The sequence below is a fragment of the Diaphorina citri genome, unplaced genomic scaffold, assembly GCF_000475195.1.
Source record: "Diaphorina citri unplaced genomic scaffold, Diaci psyllid genome assembly version 1.1 scaffold245, whole genome shotgun sequence".
Classification (NCBI taxonomy): Eukaryota; Metazoa; Arthropoda; class Insecta; order Hemiptera; family Psyllidae; genus Diaphorina; species Diaphorina citri.
This window is the reverse complement of record NW_007377682.1, coordinates 40,760-63,612: the sequence shown is the minus strand read 5'-3', so window position 1 is coordinate 63,612 and position 22,853 is coordinate 40,760. Positions and strand designations below refer to the sequence as shown.

General features: G+C 40.6%; 1 protein-coding gene across 1 annotated transcript in view; it reads left to right on the top strand.

The window, feature by feature from the left end:
- Positions 1–22,853, top strand: part of LOC103506554 (neurofibromin) — a 39,916-nt gene that overhangs the window by 4,572 nt on the left and 12,491 nt on the right. The window contains exons 4-11 of the mRNA XM_026821578.1: positions 1,389–1,473; positions 3,768–3,954; positions 5,525–5,598; positions 5,692–5,848; positions 6,324–7,926; positions 8,263–8,531; positions 15,508–17,735; positions 18,134–18,314. Of these exons, the coding sequence (XP_026677379.1) occupies positions 1,389–1,473; positions 3,768–3,954; positions 5,525–5,598; positions 5,692–5,848; positions 6,324–7,926; positions 8,263–8,531; positions 15,508–17,735; positions 18,134–18,314 (4,784 nt within the window). The remainder of the gene's footprint in view (positions 1–1,388; positions 1,474–3,767; positions 3,955–5,524; positions 5,599–5,691; positions 5,849–6,323; positions 7,927–8,262; positions 8,532–15,507; positions 17,736–18,133; positions 18,315–22,853) is intronic.

Genomic DNA, 22,853 nt, shown 5'->3' with positions numbered 1-22,853 from the left:
TTTATTATCTCCACCATATACAGTATGCAGATTTCCTGGTAACCGGGCCGTATACAGGATTTTGTCGAGGGGGAAGGGGGTGGATGCTAAAAATTTTCGGAGTCTGGCCTATGGTAAAGGAGAAAACTGAATCTCGAGGAGAGGCCTGGGCCCCTCACCCCCCTTAAATATGGCCCTGGCAGATCTTGTAATTCAAGTGGAATAATCTTTAAAAGAAGACAATGAAGGGCAAAAAGCTACGGAGGGGGAAGGGGGTGGATGCTAAAAATTTTCGGAGTCTGGCCTATGGTAAAGGAGAAAACTGAATCTCGAGGAGGGGCCTGGGCCCCTCACCCCCCTTAAATACGGCCCTGGCAGATCTTATAATTCAAGTGGAATAATCTTTAAAAGAAGACAATGAAGGGCAAAAAGCTACTGACTAATTGAGTTCAAATTTACTTCTTTTTAACAATGTAAATAAAAGATAATATAGAACCTCCCTAACACTATAGAAGTATAGAACCTTATGGGAGAAATAGAGTTGAATACTTACAAATACACGTTCAAATTTACTTCTTTTTAACAATGTAAATAAAAGATAATATAGAACCTCCCTAACACTATAGAAGTATAGAACCTTATGGGAGAATACTTACAAATACAGCCATACACAATGAGGGCTCTCGGCTGCAGGGCAGGATTGTAGCAGAACGCAAAGTTCTTGGCTAATGAGGTCCAAGTATTCAACCAATCACAGTCTGGTATATCACGCATACAAACCTGAATATGGGACGGAAAAGATGGAATATGAGTTGGTTGGTTTACTTTAGTCTCCTAGCGGTAAAAGCACGTTGACTGCGCTAGTTCCCAAAGAATAATAATCTCTTGAGTGGAAGGTAACTAGGCGAGGTTAACGCCGGAGGCGTTTTCTATTACCTAATCCTTAGAGCTCATTATAATGTGGTCAAATTCGCAAATAAATGAGGATACAATTCCATGCCTCGGCTGGGATCGAACTCACGCCCTGTTTATCAGGCGAGCGTCTCTTGACTACTACACCACCGAGGCAGGATCACTAAAGGCAACGTTGCACGTGGTTTGACCGGATTGGTGACGATCTAGGTAATCGTGTGCTACTGGCTTCCCCCACTCAGGATGGGAAAGGTTAATGCGAGTAGGCAAGCAGAACGCAAAGTTCTTGGCTAATGAGGTCCAAGTATTCAACCAATCACAGTCTGGTATATCACGCATACAAACCTGAATATGGGATTATGGGACAGAAAAGATGGAATATGAGTTGGTTGGTTTACTTTAGTCTCCTAGCGGTAAAAAATGTAGGATAAATTCCACCCCGGGCGGGAATCGATTCTATTTTTATTAGAGTTATAACTCGAGTCTCGGATCTTCAGATCGCCAGACAATCTGCTAAGAGAGTTGTATTATGAAATGAAAGTAAACTTACTGATTGAGATAGTTCCCATCGGTTTCGAATATGTATGATCGCTTGCACTATGCTATCACATTCATTATGAATGTTATTCATATAGGAGAAGAAAGTACAGCACCCACTCCACTATTACTTCCTGGTTCATTTTCTGGTAGTTCCAGAAATCTAGACCTTATGTCTTTGTTCTCTCTGGTCCATTGTACAGTTACATTGTACTTGATCTGGTTCCTGGTTCTTCAAGCTTTTATAAAAACAACCTAGTCGGAACGAAGACAGAACCTATGCGGGACGTATAAGATCGTGGTTATGTACCGGATTATGATAGGCTCGGACGAGTTGGGTTAGGTTATTTGTTTCTACAGTCCGAGCCTATCTTAACCCGGTACATAACCACTACCTAAGTGTGCTGCTTTATAGTATCAATCAAAGATGGATTGAATAAAACTCATCAAAGAAGAAGGAAAGGCGATGATTTCATACTGTAGTATATTCCAATTTTTCCATGTAACATTTGCAATGAACTCTTCTCGGTAGTTGAGTGCAGTTGATTCGTGACGTGAGTAACCGGCCTTAGGCATATAGACAGAGGATAGAATCATTTTAGAATATAATTGATCCTCTCTCACGAAATTACTGTGTAGATCTCGGTAGTTGAGTGCAGTTGATTCGTGACGTGAGTAACCGGCCTTAGGCATATAGACAGAGGATAGAATCATTTTAGAATATAATTACTGTGTAGACTGCTGTTAATCAGTGGTTGTTAATTCATGGTCCACGGACCTCTGAGTGGTCCTTAGCCTATGGTCTACGGACCTTTTGTGGTCCACGATCACGGTAAAAAATCGAGTTTGATAGTAGTGCTCCGCCACTTCAAAGAGGTTGAGAACCCCTGCTGTAGATACCTACATGGAGTTAATAACTATTCAAACTGACTGGTTAATGGGACGGGCAGTCGCATGAGTATACAAGTTATTATTTTCCTTTATTTGCAATAATTACATATGTCAATAACATAACATACAACTGTATGATATGTTTAACAGACGGTCTGTACTAATGCCTGACCTAACATGGTTATTTTGGTATCCATGTTTTCTTTGACTGTGGTTTTAATTATTTTATGATGTGGTTACTAGTCAATATCTTATCTATGAGTTTCTACTATAACTTTACGCAAAACTTCTTTGTTAAATCTTTTATACTGTCACTGTTTCACGAGATCTTTTAATGTGATATAAGTACATTCTTTTCACAAATACACAATTTAACACACAAGCTCTGGCTTTTCCCCATCTGATTTTTTCCCTGAATGGGATTATGGTCAAATGTTGCGTGAGTCACTTTGTTTTGATCTATATGACAATTATAAGTCAATTAGCCATTTTGAACCACGATCAAATTATTCAAGTCATATACTTACCTAATTATGAAATTGATCACTAACGCCCTCCTGTTTACCAGGCGAGCGTCTTGACCACTACGCTACCGAGGCAGGATCAAATGTTGTGTGAGTCACTTTGTTTTGATCTATATGACAATATTATAAGTCAATTAGCCATTTTGAACCACGATCAAATTATTCAAGTCATATACTTACCTAATTATGAAAGTGATCACTAATCTTAGTGAATCCTTGTTTGATATAAATCTAGTATTAAGTGGTACACACACTCATACGTGTTCCTTTCCTTTTTCTGACTCATATGCATGCTTTTATAAAAACAACCTAGTCGGAACGAAGACAGAACCTATGCGGGACGTATAAGATCGTGGTTATGTACCGGATTATGATAGGCTTGACGAGTTGGGTTAGGTTATTTGTTTCTACAGTCCGAGCCTATCTTAACCCGGTACATAACCACTACCTAAGTGTGCTGCTTTATAGTATCAATCAAAGATAGATTGAATAAAACTCAGCAAAGAAGAAGGAAAGGCGATGATTTCATACTGTAGTATATTCCAATTTTTCCATGTAACATTTGCAATGAACTCCGACATTATTATTTTATTTAAGTTAGTACTTGCAGAACCTTTACCTCTGAGACGTTTTTATCCCTGCTCAAGAGGTTCGCTTGTCGTGAGTTTCATCCGATTCACCCCCCCGAATGTCCTGTAGGCTCAATGTAATTTAAATGAGAGTGTTCCCACACGACACGATTTTTTTTCGAATGACACAAAATGTCCTTGTAGGCAATGTAATTTGCTTACCTATGCTTAGCACATTTGAAAGTTCCTTTATAATCATTCCTATTGTTTATTGATGATCATCGCCCCTTTTCTTGTAAGTACTTAAATTTTTGTAATTACTCCTCATACCTAGTTATTATTTTTTCCTCTCCAGATCGTGTTCTACATGTACCTGTGGAGCATTGATATCGAGGCTATTATTGTATCGCTCTCCTGTTTCCGTCTCCTATGTGAGGAAGCAGAGATTCGCTGCAATTCTGAAGAGATGGGGATATCCATTTTGCTCCCCAACTATAATGTTTATCTGGAACTGGCCCAGGCTTCCACCGTACTTACCACAGGTAAGTCAGGGAGAAGGAAGAAGAAAACCTAATGATTTGGATTTTAATAATTATAAAGGGTACCAAGGAATATTTAACCAGCTTAATTAGCTTGGTCGACTGCGCGTTTGCCTTGTAAGCGCTAGGCCACGTGCTTGATTCCCGCCCGCGGGCGGATTTCCTGAATGGATAATGTTCGCTCTCGGAACGGCTGGCTTTCTCCTATCCTGTCGTTCTTCTCTCTTCAATTTCCGGACGATGAGCCCTTAGCAGCTACAGTCCCTTCTGTCAAAGAAAAAAAAAAATCCACTAAAAGTTCTTCTACCAAAAGTCTCCTAAAACCTGTGGCTTCCTATCAATAATTTTTTTCTCAGTGTAGGTATGTACTATGTAGGTAAGTAATTGTGTCGCAAAGGTCTTACGCCCCCGCTACTTTCTGTTCATGCTGCTTTGGATATAAAGTGGGAAGCGAGGAGTCTCGGTTTACCATCACCAGATTGGAGGCAACACGAGATAAATCGAAAGCGGAAAAAGAGCACATTCTGAATTCCCTCAAAGCGGAAATAGCTCTGAGCTTGGAAGGTCTTGAAGATAAACGTGCGTATTTAAGACATTCTGATACTCTTGATAGTCAACTTTGGTATCATGTGTCAACTTTGCACCACTCTGTATTATTTCTTTACACCACACCTATTTCTTTTATTTGAAATTGTTCCCCGGGCAAAGTTATTTATGTACCCTTGATATCACCAGATTGGAGGCCACACGAGATAAATCGAAAGCGGAAAAAGAGCATATTCTGAATTCCCTCAAAGCGGAAATAGCTCTGAGCTTGGAAGGTCTTGAAGATAAGCGTGCGTATTTAAGACATTCTGATACTCTTGATAGTCAACTTTGGTATCATGTGTCAACTTTAGTTGCACCACTCTGTATTATTTCTTTACACCACACCTATTTCTTTTATTTGAAATTGTTCCCCGGGCAAAGTTATTTATGTACCCTTGAGTGTATTATTTCTTTACACCACGCCTATTTCTTTTATTTGAAATTGTTCCCCGGGCAAAGTTATTTATGTACCCTTGATCCCAAAACATGTGATGTGTTTCAAGTTTCAATCCATTCGACCCCTATAATCACTTTGGATGCCCTATAGGTAAATACTTTCATTATATTGGACTTATAATGCCGCCACTGATCGCCGCCACGTTACTTTTTCTCATAAGGCTGAGTGCATTGTAATGGCAAAGACACGAATAATCGTAATGGTTTTCTCTGATTTGACAATCGGCCCTTTTCTGTGCTAAACTATATTACTTTCGTTATATTGCACTTATAATGCCGCCACTGATCGTTACTTTTTCTCACAAGGCTGAGTGCATTGTAATGGCAAAGACACGAATAATCGTAATGGTTTTCTCTGATTTGACAATCGGCCCTTTTCTGTGCTAAACTAGAGCTGAACGGATTAGTCTGCCATTGTGGAGGTCCCGGGTTCGATTACCCTTGTTGATTATTATTGGGATTTAACTACCGTCAGGTTATTTTCTTAATTTTTGATGGTGAAATTTAAAATGTATTTTGGTACTTTCAGGACGAAAAGCTCTACAAAAGAGAATTGTTACCTTGCTCAGAAAAATTGAACATTGCGTGAACGGTGTTTTGCCGGTAAGTTAAAAATCAGATGGGCTTACATAATCCTGATTTAAGTGGTCAACACGGAAGCATCAGAAAATAAACACATTGGCCTTCCGTCGCGAGATGAGTTTCCGTAACAAACTGGTCGACTATCTGATGGACTGGGTGCTAGGGAGTGCTAATCAAGTCACCATACCGCCTACCCCGGGCGAGAGTTTTGTCAGCATCAGCCGAGATCTGGACCAGGCTTGTATGGACGCTGTCGCTGCTCTGCTCAAAGGTAAGGTTAGATTGCCAGCATGGTTAACTTGGAGAGTAGCGCACCTGCCTTGTAAGCGCTAGGTTGCAGATTCGGTTCTTGCGGAAATTTACCTGGTTCCCTCGATCAAACTTTTTTGAAAGAATAAAATAAAAATCGATTGATTCCCATTCCCCGATAGAACGGAATAGGAAAGCATGAATTAAAGTTCAGCTACAACGGGTGATTTAAGAGTGCGGTAGCGCTCCGCCAAGTCAAAACAGTTTGACATTTACACCCGTATCTATGAACAAAAATTCTCGGTCTCAGATCAGTCTTAAACAAATTTTGGCCAATCAGATGTTTGGAATTGATGCTTGAGCACTTGCTGGAGAGCCAGCATTTTGTTCATAAATATGGGTAGTGTAGCTTTTCTTGTAATGCCGGTGGTACAGTGATATATCGTTATGTCTACTAGTAGGTAGCTTAACACATTGATATTGGTTTATTATTCCAGGTCTACCTCTACAGCCCGAGGAGTCCGACAAGGGAGATCTGATGGAAGCTAAGAGCTCTCTATTCCTCAAATATTTCACTCTCTTCATGAACCTACTCAATGATTGTACTGATAGTCAAGAATTAGACAAGGAGGCGTCACGTGACCGCTCCAAGAATGATTCAAGTAGTAATCTACGTAGCTCCATCATAGAAGCCATGTCTAATCTTCTGTCAGCCAATATAGACAGTGGTCTCATGCATTCGATAGCATTAGGCTATCGTCAGGACCTACAGACTCGAGCCGCATTCATGGAAGTACTCACCAAGATATTACAGCAAGGCACAGAGTTCAATACGTTAGCAGAGACAGTGCTGGCTGATAGGTTTGAAGAGTTGGTGAAGCTGGTTACTCTAATCAGTGACAAGGGAGAGCTCAGTATAGCCATGGCATTGGCTAATGTAGTGAGCACATCTCAGATGGATGAACTGGCCCGTGTGTTTGTGACATTATTTGATGCCAAACACATGCTACCTCCTCTCCTATGGAATATGTTCTACAGAGAGGTAGAAGTATCTGACTGTATGCAGACCTTATTCCGAGGGAATTCCCTCGGCTCTAAGCTGATGGCATTCTGTTTCAAAATCTACGGCGCCTCTTATTTACAAAACCTATTAGAACCTCTCATCAGTCCTCTGCTAGACAAAGCCCATGTCGCGTTTGAAGTTGATCCAGCGAGATTAGATCCGTCGGAGAATATTGAGAACAATAGAAGAGAATTGATATCGTGGACCAAGAAAGTATTTGATGCTATCATAGATTCGGCGGATAATTTCCCACCTCAGCTGAGAAGTATGTGCCATTGCTTATATCAAGTCCTTAGCAAGCGATTCCCACTGCAACCTCAGAATAACATAGGTGCAGTAGGTACTGTCATCTTCCTAAGGTTTATTAACCCTGCTATCGTGACACCTCAGGAGATGGGTATTATTAACAAGACAGTACCTCCCCCTGTCAAGCGAGGCCTCATGCTCATGTCCAAGATATTACAGAACATAGCAAACCATGTCGAGTTCTCTAAGGAAGCACATATGATTCCATTCAACGATTTCCTCCGAGCACACTTCGTCATTGCTCGTCAGTTCTTTATTCAGATAGCATCAGACTGTGTGACCGAGGATGCAGGAGCACATAGCATGTCCTTCATATCAGATACCAACGTCCTGGCGCTACATAGACTCCTGTATAATCATCAGGAGAAAATAGGGGACTACCTGTCTAGCAGTAGAGATCACAAGGTGGTCGGGAGACGTCCCTTTGACAAGATGGCTACCTTACTGGCGTACCTCGGACCTCCTGAACACAAACCTGTGGAATCTCACATGTTCTTCTCATCCTATGCACGATGGAGTTCCATAGATATGAGTAATAATAACTTTGAGGAGTTGATGATGAAACGGAACATGCAGGAGAAGGAAGAGTTCAAATCTATCAAGAGTTTAAACATCTTCTATCAGGCGGGCAAGTCACGCAATGGTCACCCTGTATTCTATTACATCGCGCGCAGATACAAAACATTTGAAACCAATGCAGACCTACTCATCTACCATGTGATACTTACAATGTTACCGAGAATTTTCTTTGCACAGATATTTTTTGTTTCCATTCAAACCAGCTTGAAGAAAAAACGCCTTCTCTAAATCAAGCGAGTCGGTAGCCGCGCGAACGTCAAGATTTCGAAGCGCCGCCCGGCCTATATTAAGACGAAAGAGAATTTCAAGGTTTTCTTGTTTCATGGACATAAACACAGATTTTCAATCTTCTTTAAATTTGTTTAAATATTGTCTCTCTCCACACGCAGGTACGTACGTCACATTGACATGACCGTGCATGCCGTGCATATCAAAACCAAACTGTGCAATCTTTTCTTTTTAAAAATATTGTCTCTCTCCACACGCAGGTACGTACGTCACATTGACATGACCGTGCATGCCGTGCATATCAAAACCAAACTGTGCAATCTCATCGAAGCCATGATGCGACGGCGCGACGACTTAGCCTTCCGTCGCGAGATGAGTTTCCGTAACAAACTGGTTGACTATCTGATGGACTGGGTGCTAGGGAGTGCTAATCAAGTCACCATACCGCCTACTCCGGGCGAGAGTTTTGTCAGCATCAGCCGAGATCTGGATCAGGCTTGTATGGACGCTGTCGCTGCTCTGCTCAAAGGTAAGGTTGGATTGCCAGCATAGTTAACATGGAGAGTAGCGCACCTGCCTTGTAAGCGCTAGGTCGCAGATTCGGTTCTTGCGGAAATTTACTTGGTTCCCTCGATCAAACTTTTTTGAAAAAATAAAGAAAATAAAAATCGATTGATTCCCATTCCCCGATAGAACGGAATAGGAAAGCATGAATAAAAGTTCAGCTACAACGGGTGATTTAAGAGTGCGGTAGCGCTCCGCCAAGTCAAAACAGTTTGACATTTAGTGTAGACAGGTACACCTGATCAGGTCCGCCTGTCAGGTCTACCTAATAGTGTGTGTGCTACGTGATGGTGAGTGGTTGGCCTTGGAATCGTGACATTTTAAGTTATCCTCAGCTACTCCTTATTTATTAGAAAACCCAAATCAAGGATCTTCAGATCGCCAGACCCCCTGGTAAGAAAGTTGTATTATGAAATGAAAGAGAACTTACCGATTGAGATAGTTCCCATCGGTTTCGAATATGTATGATCGCTTGTACTATGCTGTCACATTCATTATGAATAAACGACAACACTTGTGTCTGTGAATCCTTGACAAAGCTGAGAGTAAACTGGTTGTCATCCACCAGACACACCTCCTCTATTTCATGGGGTTCGTGCGAAATAAACAACTTCTCTCACCTAACAATGGCGAGCATCATGCCTTCAATGCTGGTAGCTCCCAAATGTTCTGCAGGATGGTCAGTTTTAGTTTCAAACACATTCTTCATAATGTAAATCACATGCTCGATAAAGTTGGTCTTGTCCTGATCTACAACCACCTAAAAACAATAAACATAAGAATGTTAACATTGTTGATAGAAGAGTCTTACTTAGTCTTCTTTTTTTTCTTCGCCTTTTCCCGTGTACAGACGGGGTCGGCGTTTTTCGTTAGCCTCTCAATCAGCCCTAACTAGGGTGATTTCTTTGGGCTGACATTTGGTTTTGGCTACACATTTTACGAGTGGATGCCCTTTGCACTCATCTTACTTGTCTTCCTTTGTATCCGTTGTGAAGAGGTTCTAAGACTTACCACGGAAAATATAATAATTCAGGTTTTGGCTACACATTTTACGATGCCCTTTGCACTCATCTTACTTGTCTTCCTTTGTATCCGTTGTGAAGAGGTTCTAAGACTTACCACGGAAAATATAATAATTCATAATTTAGAGAAGAAAAAAAAAATCAGGAGGTTTGATGGAGTAAACTGTAACAATGGAGGTCTTATCGTCCCGAAACTGAAGAGAGGACTCGATACCTGGATAGGAGCGAGTTAGACGTTCCGAGAATGAACCTGATCGATTTAGGATAAAATTTGCCATGGGTTGGGATCAAACCTGTAATCTAGCGCTTACCAGGCAGGCCCGCCACCCTCCAAGTTCACTAGGCTGGTAAGATTTAGATTGCAATGTTCTTATTAATTTAAAAATTTCGATGGTGACGTACCTATTCATTTCTTCTTCCTCTTTCTTTATTTCTTCTTTCTCTTTCTTTTCAATATTTCATTTTCTTTTTCATCTTCTTTATTTCATTTTCTTCTCATGCTTATTTTATTATTGGAAAAAGAGCTTTCGTTACCTGTCCTTGCTGATCAAAGAATCGTTCAGCAATAGTCCGAATCTGTTCGAACAAGATCGGATACAAACAGGGCGACATTTCTGGTCCGACACCATCTTTGATATGACGCTGTATACGGGCACCGAATCTTTCATTGGACCCGTAGCGGAACTCCATCGTGCATAGGATGAGAAGAACATGTGAGATTCCACAGGTTTGTGTTCAGGAGGTCCGAGGTACGCCAGTAAGGTAGCCATCTTGTCAAAGGGACGTCTCCCGACCACCTTGTGATCTCTACTGCTAGACAGGTAGTCCCCTATTTTCTCCTGATGATTATACAGGAGTCTATGTAGCGCCAGGACGTTGGTATCTGATATGAAGGACATGCTATGTGCTCCTGCATCCTCGGTCACACAGTCTGATGCTATCTGAATAAAGAACTGACGAGCAATGACGAAGTGTGCTCGGAGGAAATCGTTGAATGGAATCATATGTGCTTCCTTAGAGAACTCGACATGGTTTGCTATGTTCTGTAATATCTTGGACATGAGCATGAGGCCTCGCTTGACAGGGGGTGGTACTGTCTTGTTAATAATACCCATCTCCTGAGGTGTCACAATAGCAGGGTTAATAAACCTCAGGAAGATGACAGTACCTACTGCACCGATATTATTCTGAGGTTGTAGTGGGAATCGCTTGCTTAGGACTTGATACAAGCAATGGCACATACTTCTCAGCTGAGGTGGGAAATTATCCGCCGAATCTATGATAGCATCAAATACTTTCTTGGTCCACGATATCAAAAAGCAAGGAAGGTGTTTATTTTTATTATTAGGTAGGTAGGTATATTTTTTTTCTTTTTTTTCTGGAGGTTGATAGAGGGAATTGGAATTGTAATAGTAACCGAGAAATGGATAGGATAGAAAATAGAATATGCCTTATGTATCCAGTCAGAATGAGACTGAAAAGTCCCTTCACTCCTGAATAGCTCATCCCTAAATGTTCAGCTAAAAACTTACTTGACGTCCCAAAACGTATTGATAGGGGCCTCTGGGTTCCACATGCGTATCTTGTCTGGATGATGTAGAATGAGAAGAGCTTCCATAGCTTCCTGGGAGATATCAGGCGCGGATGGCAAATACACCAAAGAGACAAGACCATTGACCAGCCTCTCAAATTTCTTTGGGCTGACATTTGATTTTGGCTACACATTTTACGAGTGGATGCCCTTTGCACTCATCTTACTTGTCATCCTTTGTATCCGTTGTGAAGAGGTTCTAAGACTTACCACGGAAAATATAATAATTCAGAATTTAGAGAAGGAAAAAAAAATCAGGAGGTTTGATGGAGTAAATTGTAACAACGGAGGTCTTATCGTCCCGAAACCGAAGAGAGGACTGGATACCTGGATAGGAGCGAGTTACGAGACGTTCCGAGAATGAACCTGATCGGTTTAGGATAAAATTTGCCATGGGTTGGGATCAAACCTGTGATCTAGCGCTTACCAGGCAGGTCCGCCACCCTCCAAGTTCACTAGGCTGGTAAGATTTAGATTAGAATATTCTCATTAATTAAAAAATTTCGCTGGTGACGTACCTATTCATTTCTTCTTTCTCTTTCTTTATTTCTTCTTTCTCTTTCTTTTCAATATTTCATTTTCTTTTTCATTTTCTTCTCATGCTTATTTTATTTTTGGAAAAAGAGCTTTCCTTACCTGTCCTTGCTGATCAAAGAATCGTTCGGCAATGGTCCGAATTTGTTCGAATAAGATGGGATACAAACAGGGCGACATTTCTGGTCCGACACCATCTTTGATATGACGCTGTATACGGGCACCGAATCTTTCATTGGACCCGTAGCACAGGAGGTTGAGAAGTTTGCCCACGAATCTGTAAGATAGGTCATGAAATAATAAAATAAAATCCATATAAGTTTTTGAAATCTTTATTGTACTTTTGTCTGTACATTACTCAAGGCCAGTCACTCACCATCACGTAGACCTGACAGGTACATATTTTCGCAAATACTTTTACATTTTTTGCAAATAGGTACTTGATAGAAAATATTTCAACGGGTTACTTTTTGGTGTTCTCGAGTTGACCCAGCGCCTAAATGGGAAGTATTGTGTCTCTTATCGCCCATCGGATGAGGGACATACTACGGGATGGGAATGCTACGACACAGACCACATGAGTCTAATGTAGCAGTTGTTTTATTGCTATGAAATAAAAACGGCATTTAAGAAGGGTACCTTATTAATTAAACTTACATTTAACATGAGCATGGGATCTGCCCGTATGAGTCGAACCATTAGCAGGAGAATGGTTTTAATATTGGGACCTTCCTGTTCCTTAAACCGTAGTGAGTCTTTGGGTTTCAGAGTTAGGGACTGAAATAAATGAGAAATACATGTTACAATCATCTGAATTTCTGAATTACCAGGTACTTTCAGGATTAGGCTCTCTAGGAGCTCTAAGGGTTAGGTGGTAGAAAACGCCTCCGGCGTTAACCTCGCCTAGTGGTTACCTTCCACTCAAGAGTCTATTATTATTATCGAATTACCAGGTACTTTCAGGATTAGGCTGAAAAGCCTAATCATAAACAATTTTAAAATTTGTAGGTTTCCAGAACTTACAGACTAACTTTACAACTCGATATTAAGCTTCAAATGATGGGTAAATATTGATTTTAAACAGTAGCTCATCAACCATCGAACTAGATTAAGTTAACCATCTTAGCCTTTTTTATATCTTAAAAAAAAAAAAAAAAAAAAAAAATGTTTCCTGCGGCGCAGTAAGGCATGATTTGTTACATTAATTATTGTATAAGGTCAACATTTAAGTCTCAGATACGCTTTTTGTATACGACTAATCATTCCTGAGCTGTCAAGGTAGAATTTGACTTACTCGGTAACAGGACAGTAGTGACTGATCTATATAAGGCATGATTTGTAACATTAATCATCGTATAAGGTCAACACTTGAGTCTCAGAGTGGGCTTTTTGTATACGACTAATCATTCCTGAGCTGTCAAGGTAGAATTTGACTTACTCGGTAACAGGACAGTAGTTATCCTGGATGCTGGTCCCTGGCAAGGATAGAGCTTTGGAAGTGGTGGGTTTCTGCTTATTCCTCTGCAAGCAAACGCCACCCAGGGCACACAGGAATCCCGTCATATTTGCCCATTCATTCACATGATCCTAGAAACATAAAAAAATCAATTTACCGTAAAAAAAAAACACACACACACATACACACACGGGATCACATTTAGGAGTTTGATTCTCATTATTGTGTTTTGTATACGATTGTAACCAATCTTCTTGTTCTTTTTCTTCGCTTTTTCCCGTGTACAGACGTGGTCGGCGTTTTTCGTCAGCCTCTCAATCAGCTTTAACTAGGGCTGACATTTGGTTTGGGCTACAAAAATTTTACTATTATAACCAATAAAGACTCTTATTATTATTACTTACCTCAAGATCATGCTCTGCATTCTGATGGACAGAGGTTCGACGTTTTCCAAGGGTCCGATGAAAATTCTCCAACCAGGTACTTTCAGGATTAGGCTGAAAAGCCTAATCATAAACAATTTTAAAATTTGTAGGTTTCCAGAACTCACAGACTAACTTTACAACTCGACATTAAGCTTCAGATGATGGGTAAATATTGATTTTAAACAATAGCTCATCAACCATCGAACTAGATTAAGTTAACCATCTTAGCCTTTTTTATATCTTAAAAAAAAGAAAAAAAAAAGGTTTCTCGGAACCTCTTTTGCATTACTTCAAGGCTCAAGGAACATTCTTTTACATTCATGCCTATCCGGGAACCGGGAAAAGTTTGGTTAGAAAATTTCCGCCTTGGTCGGGATTCAAATCCAATATCTTCGGGTTGAGAGTCAGTGCTCGGGCAGAGGATAGTTTATTTAGCTGGATAATGTTTAACTCCATACACAAAAAGCCCACTCAGAGGCTTAGGTGTAGGGGCAAACAGCCCTAAAGGATGGGTTAAGCTTCTACCAATCTACTACCTGGATAATTTTCACCGTAGTGTGTGATATACATCCGGACGTGACTTTGTTGAGGGTTTCAATGAACATGGCACGAAGTTCCTGAGCTCTGGGGTAGACAATGTCTATCTGAGGCCACCAGGGCAGACGCGACTGAGTGACAATTCTGAGAAGGCAAATCAGTCAGACATCAGCAAGGGAAGAGAAAGAGCTCTACAGAAAAGTGTAATACATCAGCAAATTTTTGGAGCTTAACCTACAGTGAGGAGAAAAAACCCTCTATATAAAAACCTACTTTTTGAAGCTAGTGATTTGCTCTAATCCTAGTCTCGAACATAAGGTCACACCATTGACCACTGTGCTGAAGAAGTCAAGAAGGAAATCTTGGGGCTTTACTGAGGATGCTACTTGGGGTATTATTTGACCCCCGAAGGAGTGGGGGAAAGTAAATATCTAAGAGCTTGTTTAGATTGTGACAATAAAGGGACTTTTCAGTTCTATCCGAGCAGGATAAACAAGGTATATTCTATACCATACTCACTTGTACAGAGAGCTGATGAGGACAAAATGATAGATGAGAGGCGAGTTGGGATTGAGGCAAACTTTGAGTGCCTCATTGTTGTGCGGTTTGATGCGAAATCCTGACACGAAACATTCTATCATGAGGTCCATGTCTTGGTTTAGGTAGTTGGCGCCACGGCTGAATGGTTTGTGAGGCGTGAAGAGTTGAGCCTGAGAAGAAAAATAAGGAAAGAGAGTTTTAAAAAGAAATTTAAACAATCTTTAATAAGGGTTGAGGAGCCAGCCAAGTTGTAGCTACAGTAGAACCTCGATTATTTCAACTAATTGAGACCGGGGGTAGTTGAAATGATCATTTTCTATGATCTTTTCCTCTGATAAGATCAGATATCCTTTGAAAGATAGAAAAAAAATGGTTTTGGGAGTTGAAATAATAGAAGTTGAAATGATCGAGGTTTTACTGTACTTGGAAGGTAGAGCACCTACCCAGTAAGAGCTAGGTGGTTCGATTTCCGCCCAGGGTGAATTTTGTCATTAGCAGATAAGGTTCGTTCTCGGAACATTTAGTGTAGCTTTTCTTGTAATGCTGGTGGTACAGTGATATATCATTATGTCTACTAGTAGGTAGCTTAACACATTGATATTGGTTTATTATTCCAGGTCTACCTCTACAGCCCGAGGAGTCCGACAAGGGAGCTTAACACATTGATATTGGTTTATTATTCCAGGTCTACCTCTACAGCCCGAGGAGTCCGACAAGGGAGATCTGATGGAAGCTAAGTTTAGTGTAGCTTTTCTTGTAATGCTGGTGGTACAGTGATATATCATTATGTCTAATAGTAGGTAGCTTAACACATTGATATTGGTTTATTATTCCAGGCCTACCTCTACAGCCCGAGGAGTCCGACAAGGGAGATCTGATGGAAGCTAAGAGCTCTCTATTCCTCAAATATTTCACTCTCTTCATGAACCTACTCAATGATTGTACTGATAGTCAAGAATTAGACAAGGAGGCGTCACGTGACCGCTCCAAGAATGATTCAAGTAGTAATCTACGTAGCTCCATCATAGAAGCCATGTCTAATCTTCTGTCAGCCAATATAGACAGTGGTCTCATGCATTCGATAGCATTAGGCTATCATCAGGACCTACAGACTCGAGCCGCATTCATGGAAGTACTCACCAAGATATTACAGCAAGGCACAGAGTTCAATACGTTAGCAGAGACAGTGCTGGCTGATAGGTTTGAAGAGTTGGTGAAGCTGGTTACTCTAATCAGTGACAAGGGAGAGCTCAGTATAGCCATGGCATTGGCTAATGTAGTGAGCACATCTCAGATGGATGAACTGGCCCGTGTGTTTGTGACATTATTTGATGCCAAACACATGCTACCTCCTCTCCTATGGAATATGTTCTACAGAGAGGTAGAAGTATCTGACTGTATGCAGACCTTATTCCGAGGGAATTCCCTCGGCTCTAAGCTGATGGCATTCTGTTTCAAAATCTACGGCGCCTCTTATTTACAAAACCTATTAGAACCTCTCATCAGTCCTCTGCTAGACAAAGCCCATGTCGCGTTTGAAGTTGATCCAGCGAGATTAGATCCGTCGGAGAATATTGAGAACAATAGAAGAGAATTGATATCGTGGACCAAGAAAGTATTTGATGCTATCATAGATTCGGCGGATAATTTCCCACCTCAGCTGAGAAGTATGTGCCATTGCTTATATCAAGTCCTTAGCAAGCGATTCCCACTGCAACCTCAGAATAACATAGGTGCAGTAGGTACTGTCATCTTCCTAAGGTTTATTAACCCTGCTATCGTGACACCTCAGGAGATGGGTATTATTAACAAGACAGTACCTCCCCCTGTCAAGCGAGGCCTCATGCTCATGTCCAAGATATTACAGAACATAGCAAACCATGTCGAGTTCTCTAAGGAAGCACATATGATTCCATTCAACGATTTCCTCCGAGCACACTTCGTCATTGCTCGTCAGTTCTTTATTCAGATAGCATCAGACTGTGTGACCGAGGATGCAGGAGCACATAGCATGTCCTTCATATCAGATACCAACGTCCTGGCGCTACATAGACTCCTGTATAATCATCAGGAGAAAATAGGGGACTACCTGTCTAGCAGTAGAGATCACAAGGTGGTCGGGAGACGTCCCTTTGACAAGATGGCTACCTTACTGGCGTACCTCGGACCTCCTGAACACAAACCTGTGGAATCTCACATGTTCTTCTCATCCTATGCACGATGGAGTTCCATAGATATGAGTAATAATAACTTTGAGGAGTTGATGATGAAACGGAACATGCAGGAGAAGGAAGAGTTCAAATCTATCAAGAGTTTAAACATCTTCTATCAGGCGGGCAAGTCACGCAATGGTCACCCTGTATTCTATTACATCGCGCGCAGATACAAAACATTTGAAACCAATGCAGACCTACTCATCTACCATGTGATACTTACAATGAAACCATTCTGTCATGCACCCTATGAACTTGTGATAGACTTTACACATGCCTCGTCAGAGAATAGATTCAAGACCGAATTCCTACAGAAGTGGTTCTATGTACTATCAGAGGTTGCCTATGCCAATATCCATGCTGCTTATATCTATAACTGTAATAGCTGGGTGCGAGAGTATACCAAGTATCATGAGAAGATACTTCTACCTATCTTCCGAAACAACAAGAAGCTTATCTTCCTAGATTCTCCTTCCAAACTGAATGACTACATTGATCATAATCAACAGAAACTCCCTGGTGCTACTCTCGCATTGGATGAAGATCTCAAAGTATTCAACAACGGACTCAAACTATCTCACAAGGATACCAAGGTTGCCATCAAAGTAGGACCTACAGCTGTGCAAATAACGTCGCTAGAGAAAACCAAAGTCCTCTCGCACTCTGTTCTACTGAATGATATCTACTATGCCCATGAAATAGAGGAAGTGTGTCTGGTGGATGACAACCAGTTTACTCTCAGCTTTGTCAAGGATTCACAGACACAAGTGCTGTCGTTCATTCATAATGAATGTGATAGCATAGTACAAGCGATCATACATATTCGAAACCGATGGGAACTATCTCAATCAGTAAGTTCACTTTCATTTCATAATACAACTCTCTTAGCAGGTTGTCTGGCGATCTGAAGATCCGAGACTCGAGTTATAACTCTAATAAAAATAGAATCGATTCCCGCCCGGGGTGGAATTTATCCTACACATATAAATCTCGTTCTCGGAACGGCTGGCTTTCTCCTATCTTATCTTCCTTCTCCCTTCGCTTTCGGGACCGTAAGACCTAAGCAGTTACAGTTCCCTCTATCAAAAGTCTTTTTAAAAAAAGTTAATCAGTCCCTTGTTTTATTCCCCAGGACTCACTGACAGTTCATCAGAAGATTCGACCGAAGGACGTTCCAGGAACGCATTACAGTTCCCTCTATCAAAACTCTTTTTAAAAAAGTTAATCAGTCCCTTGTTTTATTCCCCAGGACTCACTGACAGTTCATCAGAAGATTCGACCGAAGGACGTTCCAGGAACGCTGCTCAATATGGCGCTTCTCAATTTGGGCTCCGTGGATCCTAACTTGAGAACAGCTGCTTACAACTTACTCTGTGCCCTGACGGCAACTTTCGACTTGAAGATCGAAGGGCAACTTCTCGAAACGTCAGGTAATTTTGTTTCTGTTGTGAAGGATTGAAGGAACCTCCGTAGTTAAGTGCTTATGACCCTAGTATCACTCCGAAGGTTCTTTATCAGCAGAATCAAAAGTTCCTTTTTCTGTGGCTCTGCTTTTAATTCTGGCGACCAGTGTTGGCATTAGCAGTGTAACTGATATATATATATATTAAAAAAAAAAAATGAGTGTTTCACCGCCGTTTTATTTCGTAGCGATGAAACAACTGCTACATTGGACGCTTGTGGTCTGTGTCGTAGCATGCCCATCCCGTATTGCAAATTACAACTTGGAATGGAGCGCTTAAAGAAAACTTACTAATGCTCTTAGACCCATAAAACATGTGATTGACTTTGCATCACCATAAATACTGGCATTATTAAAATTAGATTTGATTTGCTGATAAAAATGGTTTCACAAATGTCGGATCTAAGGTTTCTTTTTCTGTGGCTCTGCTTTTAATTCTGGCGACCAGTGTTGGCATTAGCAGTGTAACTGATATATTGCAAATTACAACTTGGAATGGAGCGCTTAAAGAAAACTTACTAATGCTCTTAGATTCATAAAACACGTGATTGACTTTGCATCACCATAAATACTGGCATTATTAAAATTAGATTTGATTCGCTGATAAAAATCGTTTCACAAATGTCGGATCACATAGATATGAGTAATAACAACTTCGAGGAGTTGATGATGAAACGGAACATGCAGGAGAAGGAAGAGTTCAAATCTATCAAGAGTTTGAACATCTTCTATCAGGCGGGCAAGTAGCTTGTTTGGTAGCGCGTGTGCCTTGTAAGCGCTAGGCTGCGGGTTCGATTCCCGCCCGGGGCGGATTTTATCCTGAACGGATAATGTTCGTTCTCGGAAAGGCGCTCTTTCTTCTATCCTGTCATTCCCTCTATCAAACCTCTTCAAAAAAAGCTCCTCCATAATGGATTCCTTGAATGTGAGATGTTATCGTCATGGTTTAATTTTATATTGTACTCAGCCTTTTCTTACAGTAATATGCCTACAATATTTTCATGTGAGTTGCCATCACCACGCAGCGTCAGGATTAATTTCGAATTACTCTTTCTTCTATCCTGTCATTCCTTCTATCAAACCTCTTCAAAAAAATCTCCTCCATAATGGATTCCTTGAATGTGAGATGTTATCGCCATGGCTTGGTAATTAGATTCAAGATTTCTCGACTTTCTGCTCAAATTTGATGGTGTACTCAGCCTTTTCTTACAGTAATATGCCTACAATATTTTCATGTGAGTTGCCATCACCACGCAGCGTCAGGATTAATTTCGAATTTTCTACGAGTTCTTGGATTTTTTTATTTTTTTGCCAAACGTTATTTGATTAGGTCCGATTTTTTTCGAACCATAGTTCCGTACAATATGTGATGTTCACACCAGATTTTCCAGCCAAACGTTATTTGATTAGGTCCGATTTTTTTCGAACCATAGTTCCGTACAATATGTGATGTTCACACCAGATTTTCCACTTTTCTTACAGAGGAAGCTCAGCGCGTATTACGTTTGAGTCTGGATGAGTTCGCATTGCCCAAGTTCTATCTTCTGTTCGGAGTGAGTCAGTCCAAGTCTGCCGCCGTGACAGCTTTTATTCGCACCATCGAGTATGTCATGGGCGGAGAACCGTGCTCTTCGTAAGTCACTTTAAATTTCTTGTTCAACAGTTGTGTTCCAAGCCCAAAATGGTGAATTTTCCCCCCGGGGCCGCAATTCAAAGGATTGCCTCTTAATAATAATAATAATAATAAAAACATTAATTAATTTTTCAAGTACCTATGAACTTATTCCGATTTTGATGTATTGTGTATTGTAATGCACATGATAAAAAGAAAATTTCTCGTTTCATTGGATTTTGGGCTTTGTCGGTCTTCTGGAAGTTCCAGACGAGTCCTTTTTGGCTCAGTTCTGCAATTGACTGGACCCCAATTTGATTGTTTCAGGAAAGAACGGTCTACAAGTAACTTGGAGACGGGGCTTTGTCGGTCTTCTGGAAGTTCCAAACGAGTCCTTTTTGGCTCAGTTCTGCAATTGACTGGACCCCAATTTGATTGTTTCAGGAAAGAACGGTCTACAAGTAACTTGGAGACGTATAGATATGAGTAATAATAACTTTGAGGAGTTGATGATGAAACGGAACATGCAGGAGAAGGAAGAGTTCAAATCTATCAAGAGTTTAACTTGGAGACGGTAGAGTTTGACTTGTCCTCATTGGAGGTGATCTCAGATGTGTTCCTAGAGGTGATGGAGGTGAGTATATCTCCAGTGGAGGTTCTTCCCATACACATATCCAGCTGTAACATTGTCAGATTTTTTCTTTAATTTATCGAGAGAGTGCCAACCTAGTTAGCGTGGTTGGTAGCGTGTCTGCCTTGTAAGGGCTAGGCCGCGGGTTCGATTCCCGCCCGGGGCGATTTTATCCTGTACAGATAATGTTCGTTCTCGGAACGGCGCTGTCTCCTATCATGTCTTTCTTCTCTCTTCGATATTGGGACGTTAAGACCTTAGAAGTTACAGTTCCCTCTATCAAACCTCTTTAAAGAAATAAAAAAAGGTCTTTTGCCGTTTCGGGGACAAGATACCTGCCTACTCGCATTTACCTTTCCCATCCTGAGTGGGGGAAGCCAGTAACACACGATTACCTAGATCGTCACCCATCCAGTCAACCACGTGCAACGTTGCCTTTAGTGATCCTGCCTCGGTGGTGTAGTGGTCAAGAGACGCTCGCCTGATAAACAGGAGGGCGTGAGTTCGATCCCAGCCGAGGCATGGAATTGTATCCTCATTTATTTGCGAATTTGACCACATTATAATCAGCTCTAAGGATTAGGTGGTAGAGAACGCCTCCGGCGTTAACCTCGCCTAGTTACCTTCCACTCAAGAGATTATTATTCTTTGGGAACTAGCGCAGTCAACGTGCTTTTACCCACCATGCGATGGTCGTAGCATACCCAGTACCCACCCCGTATGCCTCTCATCAGATGGGCGAAAAGAGACACAATACTTCCCATTTAGGTGCTGGGGTGTAGTTTTTACCCCCCTCGAATTATCCCTGCACCTTACCATTGAAAAAACTCAAGCCAAGAAAATCTAGGATAGTAAAATACGACTCCTTTTAATGCTAATTCAAGGTCATTCATATTAACTTTTGGGGGGGCAACACGTACCTAAGCTAAAGGCACCTTGATGTCCTATTATCTAAGCTCAGGCTATTCCTACCAGGATTAGTCTCATTCCTCTGATTGACTGGAAGGTTCGTTCGTAACCACACAAATTCACCAACCACCAAATCTATTCTATTGGTAGCACTTCTATCATATTCTTTTGATCGAGTCTTGTTTTTCACAATTTTTTCAGTCACCTCTTCAGACTTCACGATTTCCATTTCTTGATATTAGGCATCCATCCACCCATTAGATAGTCTCTTATTTTTTGTCCAAATCTAGTCTTGTCTTTATATCTAAAGTCTAAAAAATCTAATTAACAATAACTCTAATTTTGTAACATTGATAGATTGATAATAAGGTGACTTGGGGGACTGTTTTGGATTCTTACACATGCTCTAATCGAGGCAGCATTCCAACGGTCACCTGTTTTTTTATGCACCACGCTGGACGTTGCTTGTGACTTATGATCAAGCAAGTTTTAATTAGTATTATCTATCAAATATTTTTTTTTTCGACATCATACCTAGGTATCTAGGTACCTATATTATTTTAATTTTAAATTGAATTCCCAATCTAATTCTATTTAGATGTCAACAGTTTCTTCATCTTTCTGAATTTCTTCTTTTTTAGAGTAGAATTTTGTCTTTTGCGACGCTATCGAGCAGCTTTCTTGGCCACTTTTGAAGAAGCAACTACTTACAACAGATAAAGCTCTTTTGCATGTTTTGAAAATTTTCATCAATTTTAGTGACAAAATATTACCTAATTTATTACTTTTTTATTCAAAATTTTCTTATTAGATTCCTGATATGTAGCACTCTACTTCGTCTCTCACTCGCTTTATTCTCTAATAATCTCTCACATAGATGATTTTTATTACTTTCTATTATTTCAACTTCATTTCATCTAATTTTTTGCATCATTCATATTTTTTAGAACTCGTATTTCCCTAGATCCTCGTTACTTGAACATGAATAGTTTTAACTCTAACCATCCATAAATTCTCTTCCTCACTTGAACTTTGTATACCTACTATTATTAGAAATTCAATTTTCTAAGGACCTATCCTTTTTATTTTTAAACATTTTTACCCACAAAGATCTCACTTTATTACTGATTGACTTTTTTACGCGAATTACAACTTGGAATGGAGCGCTTAAAGAAAACTTACTAATGCTCTTAGACCCATAAAACATGTGATTGACTTTGCATCACCATAAATACTGGCATTATTAAAATTAGATTTGATTTGCTGATAAAAATGGTTTCACAAATGTCGGATCTTTGACCATTAGGCCATTTTCTTCTCGCATCCCAATATTTCCCTACAATGTCATTGCTGGC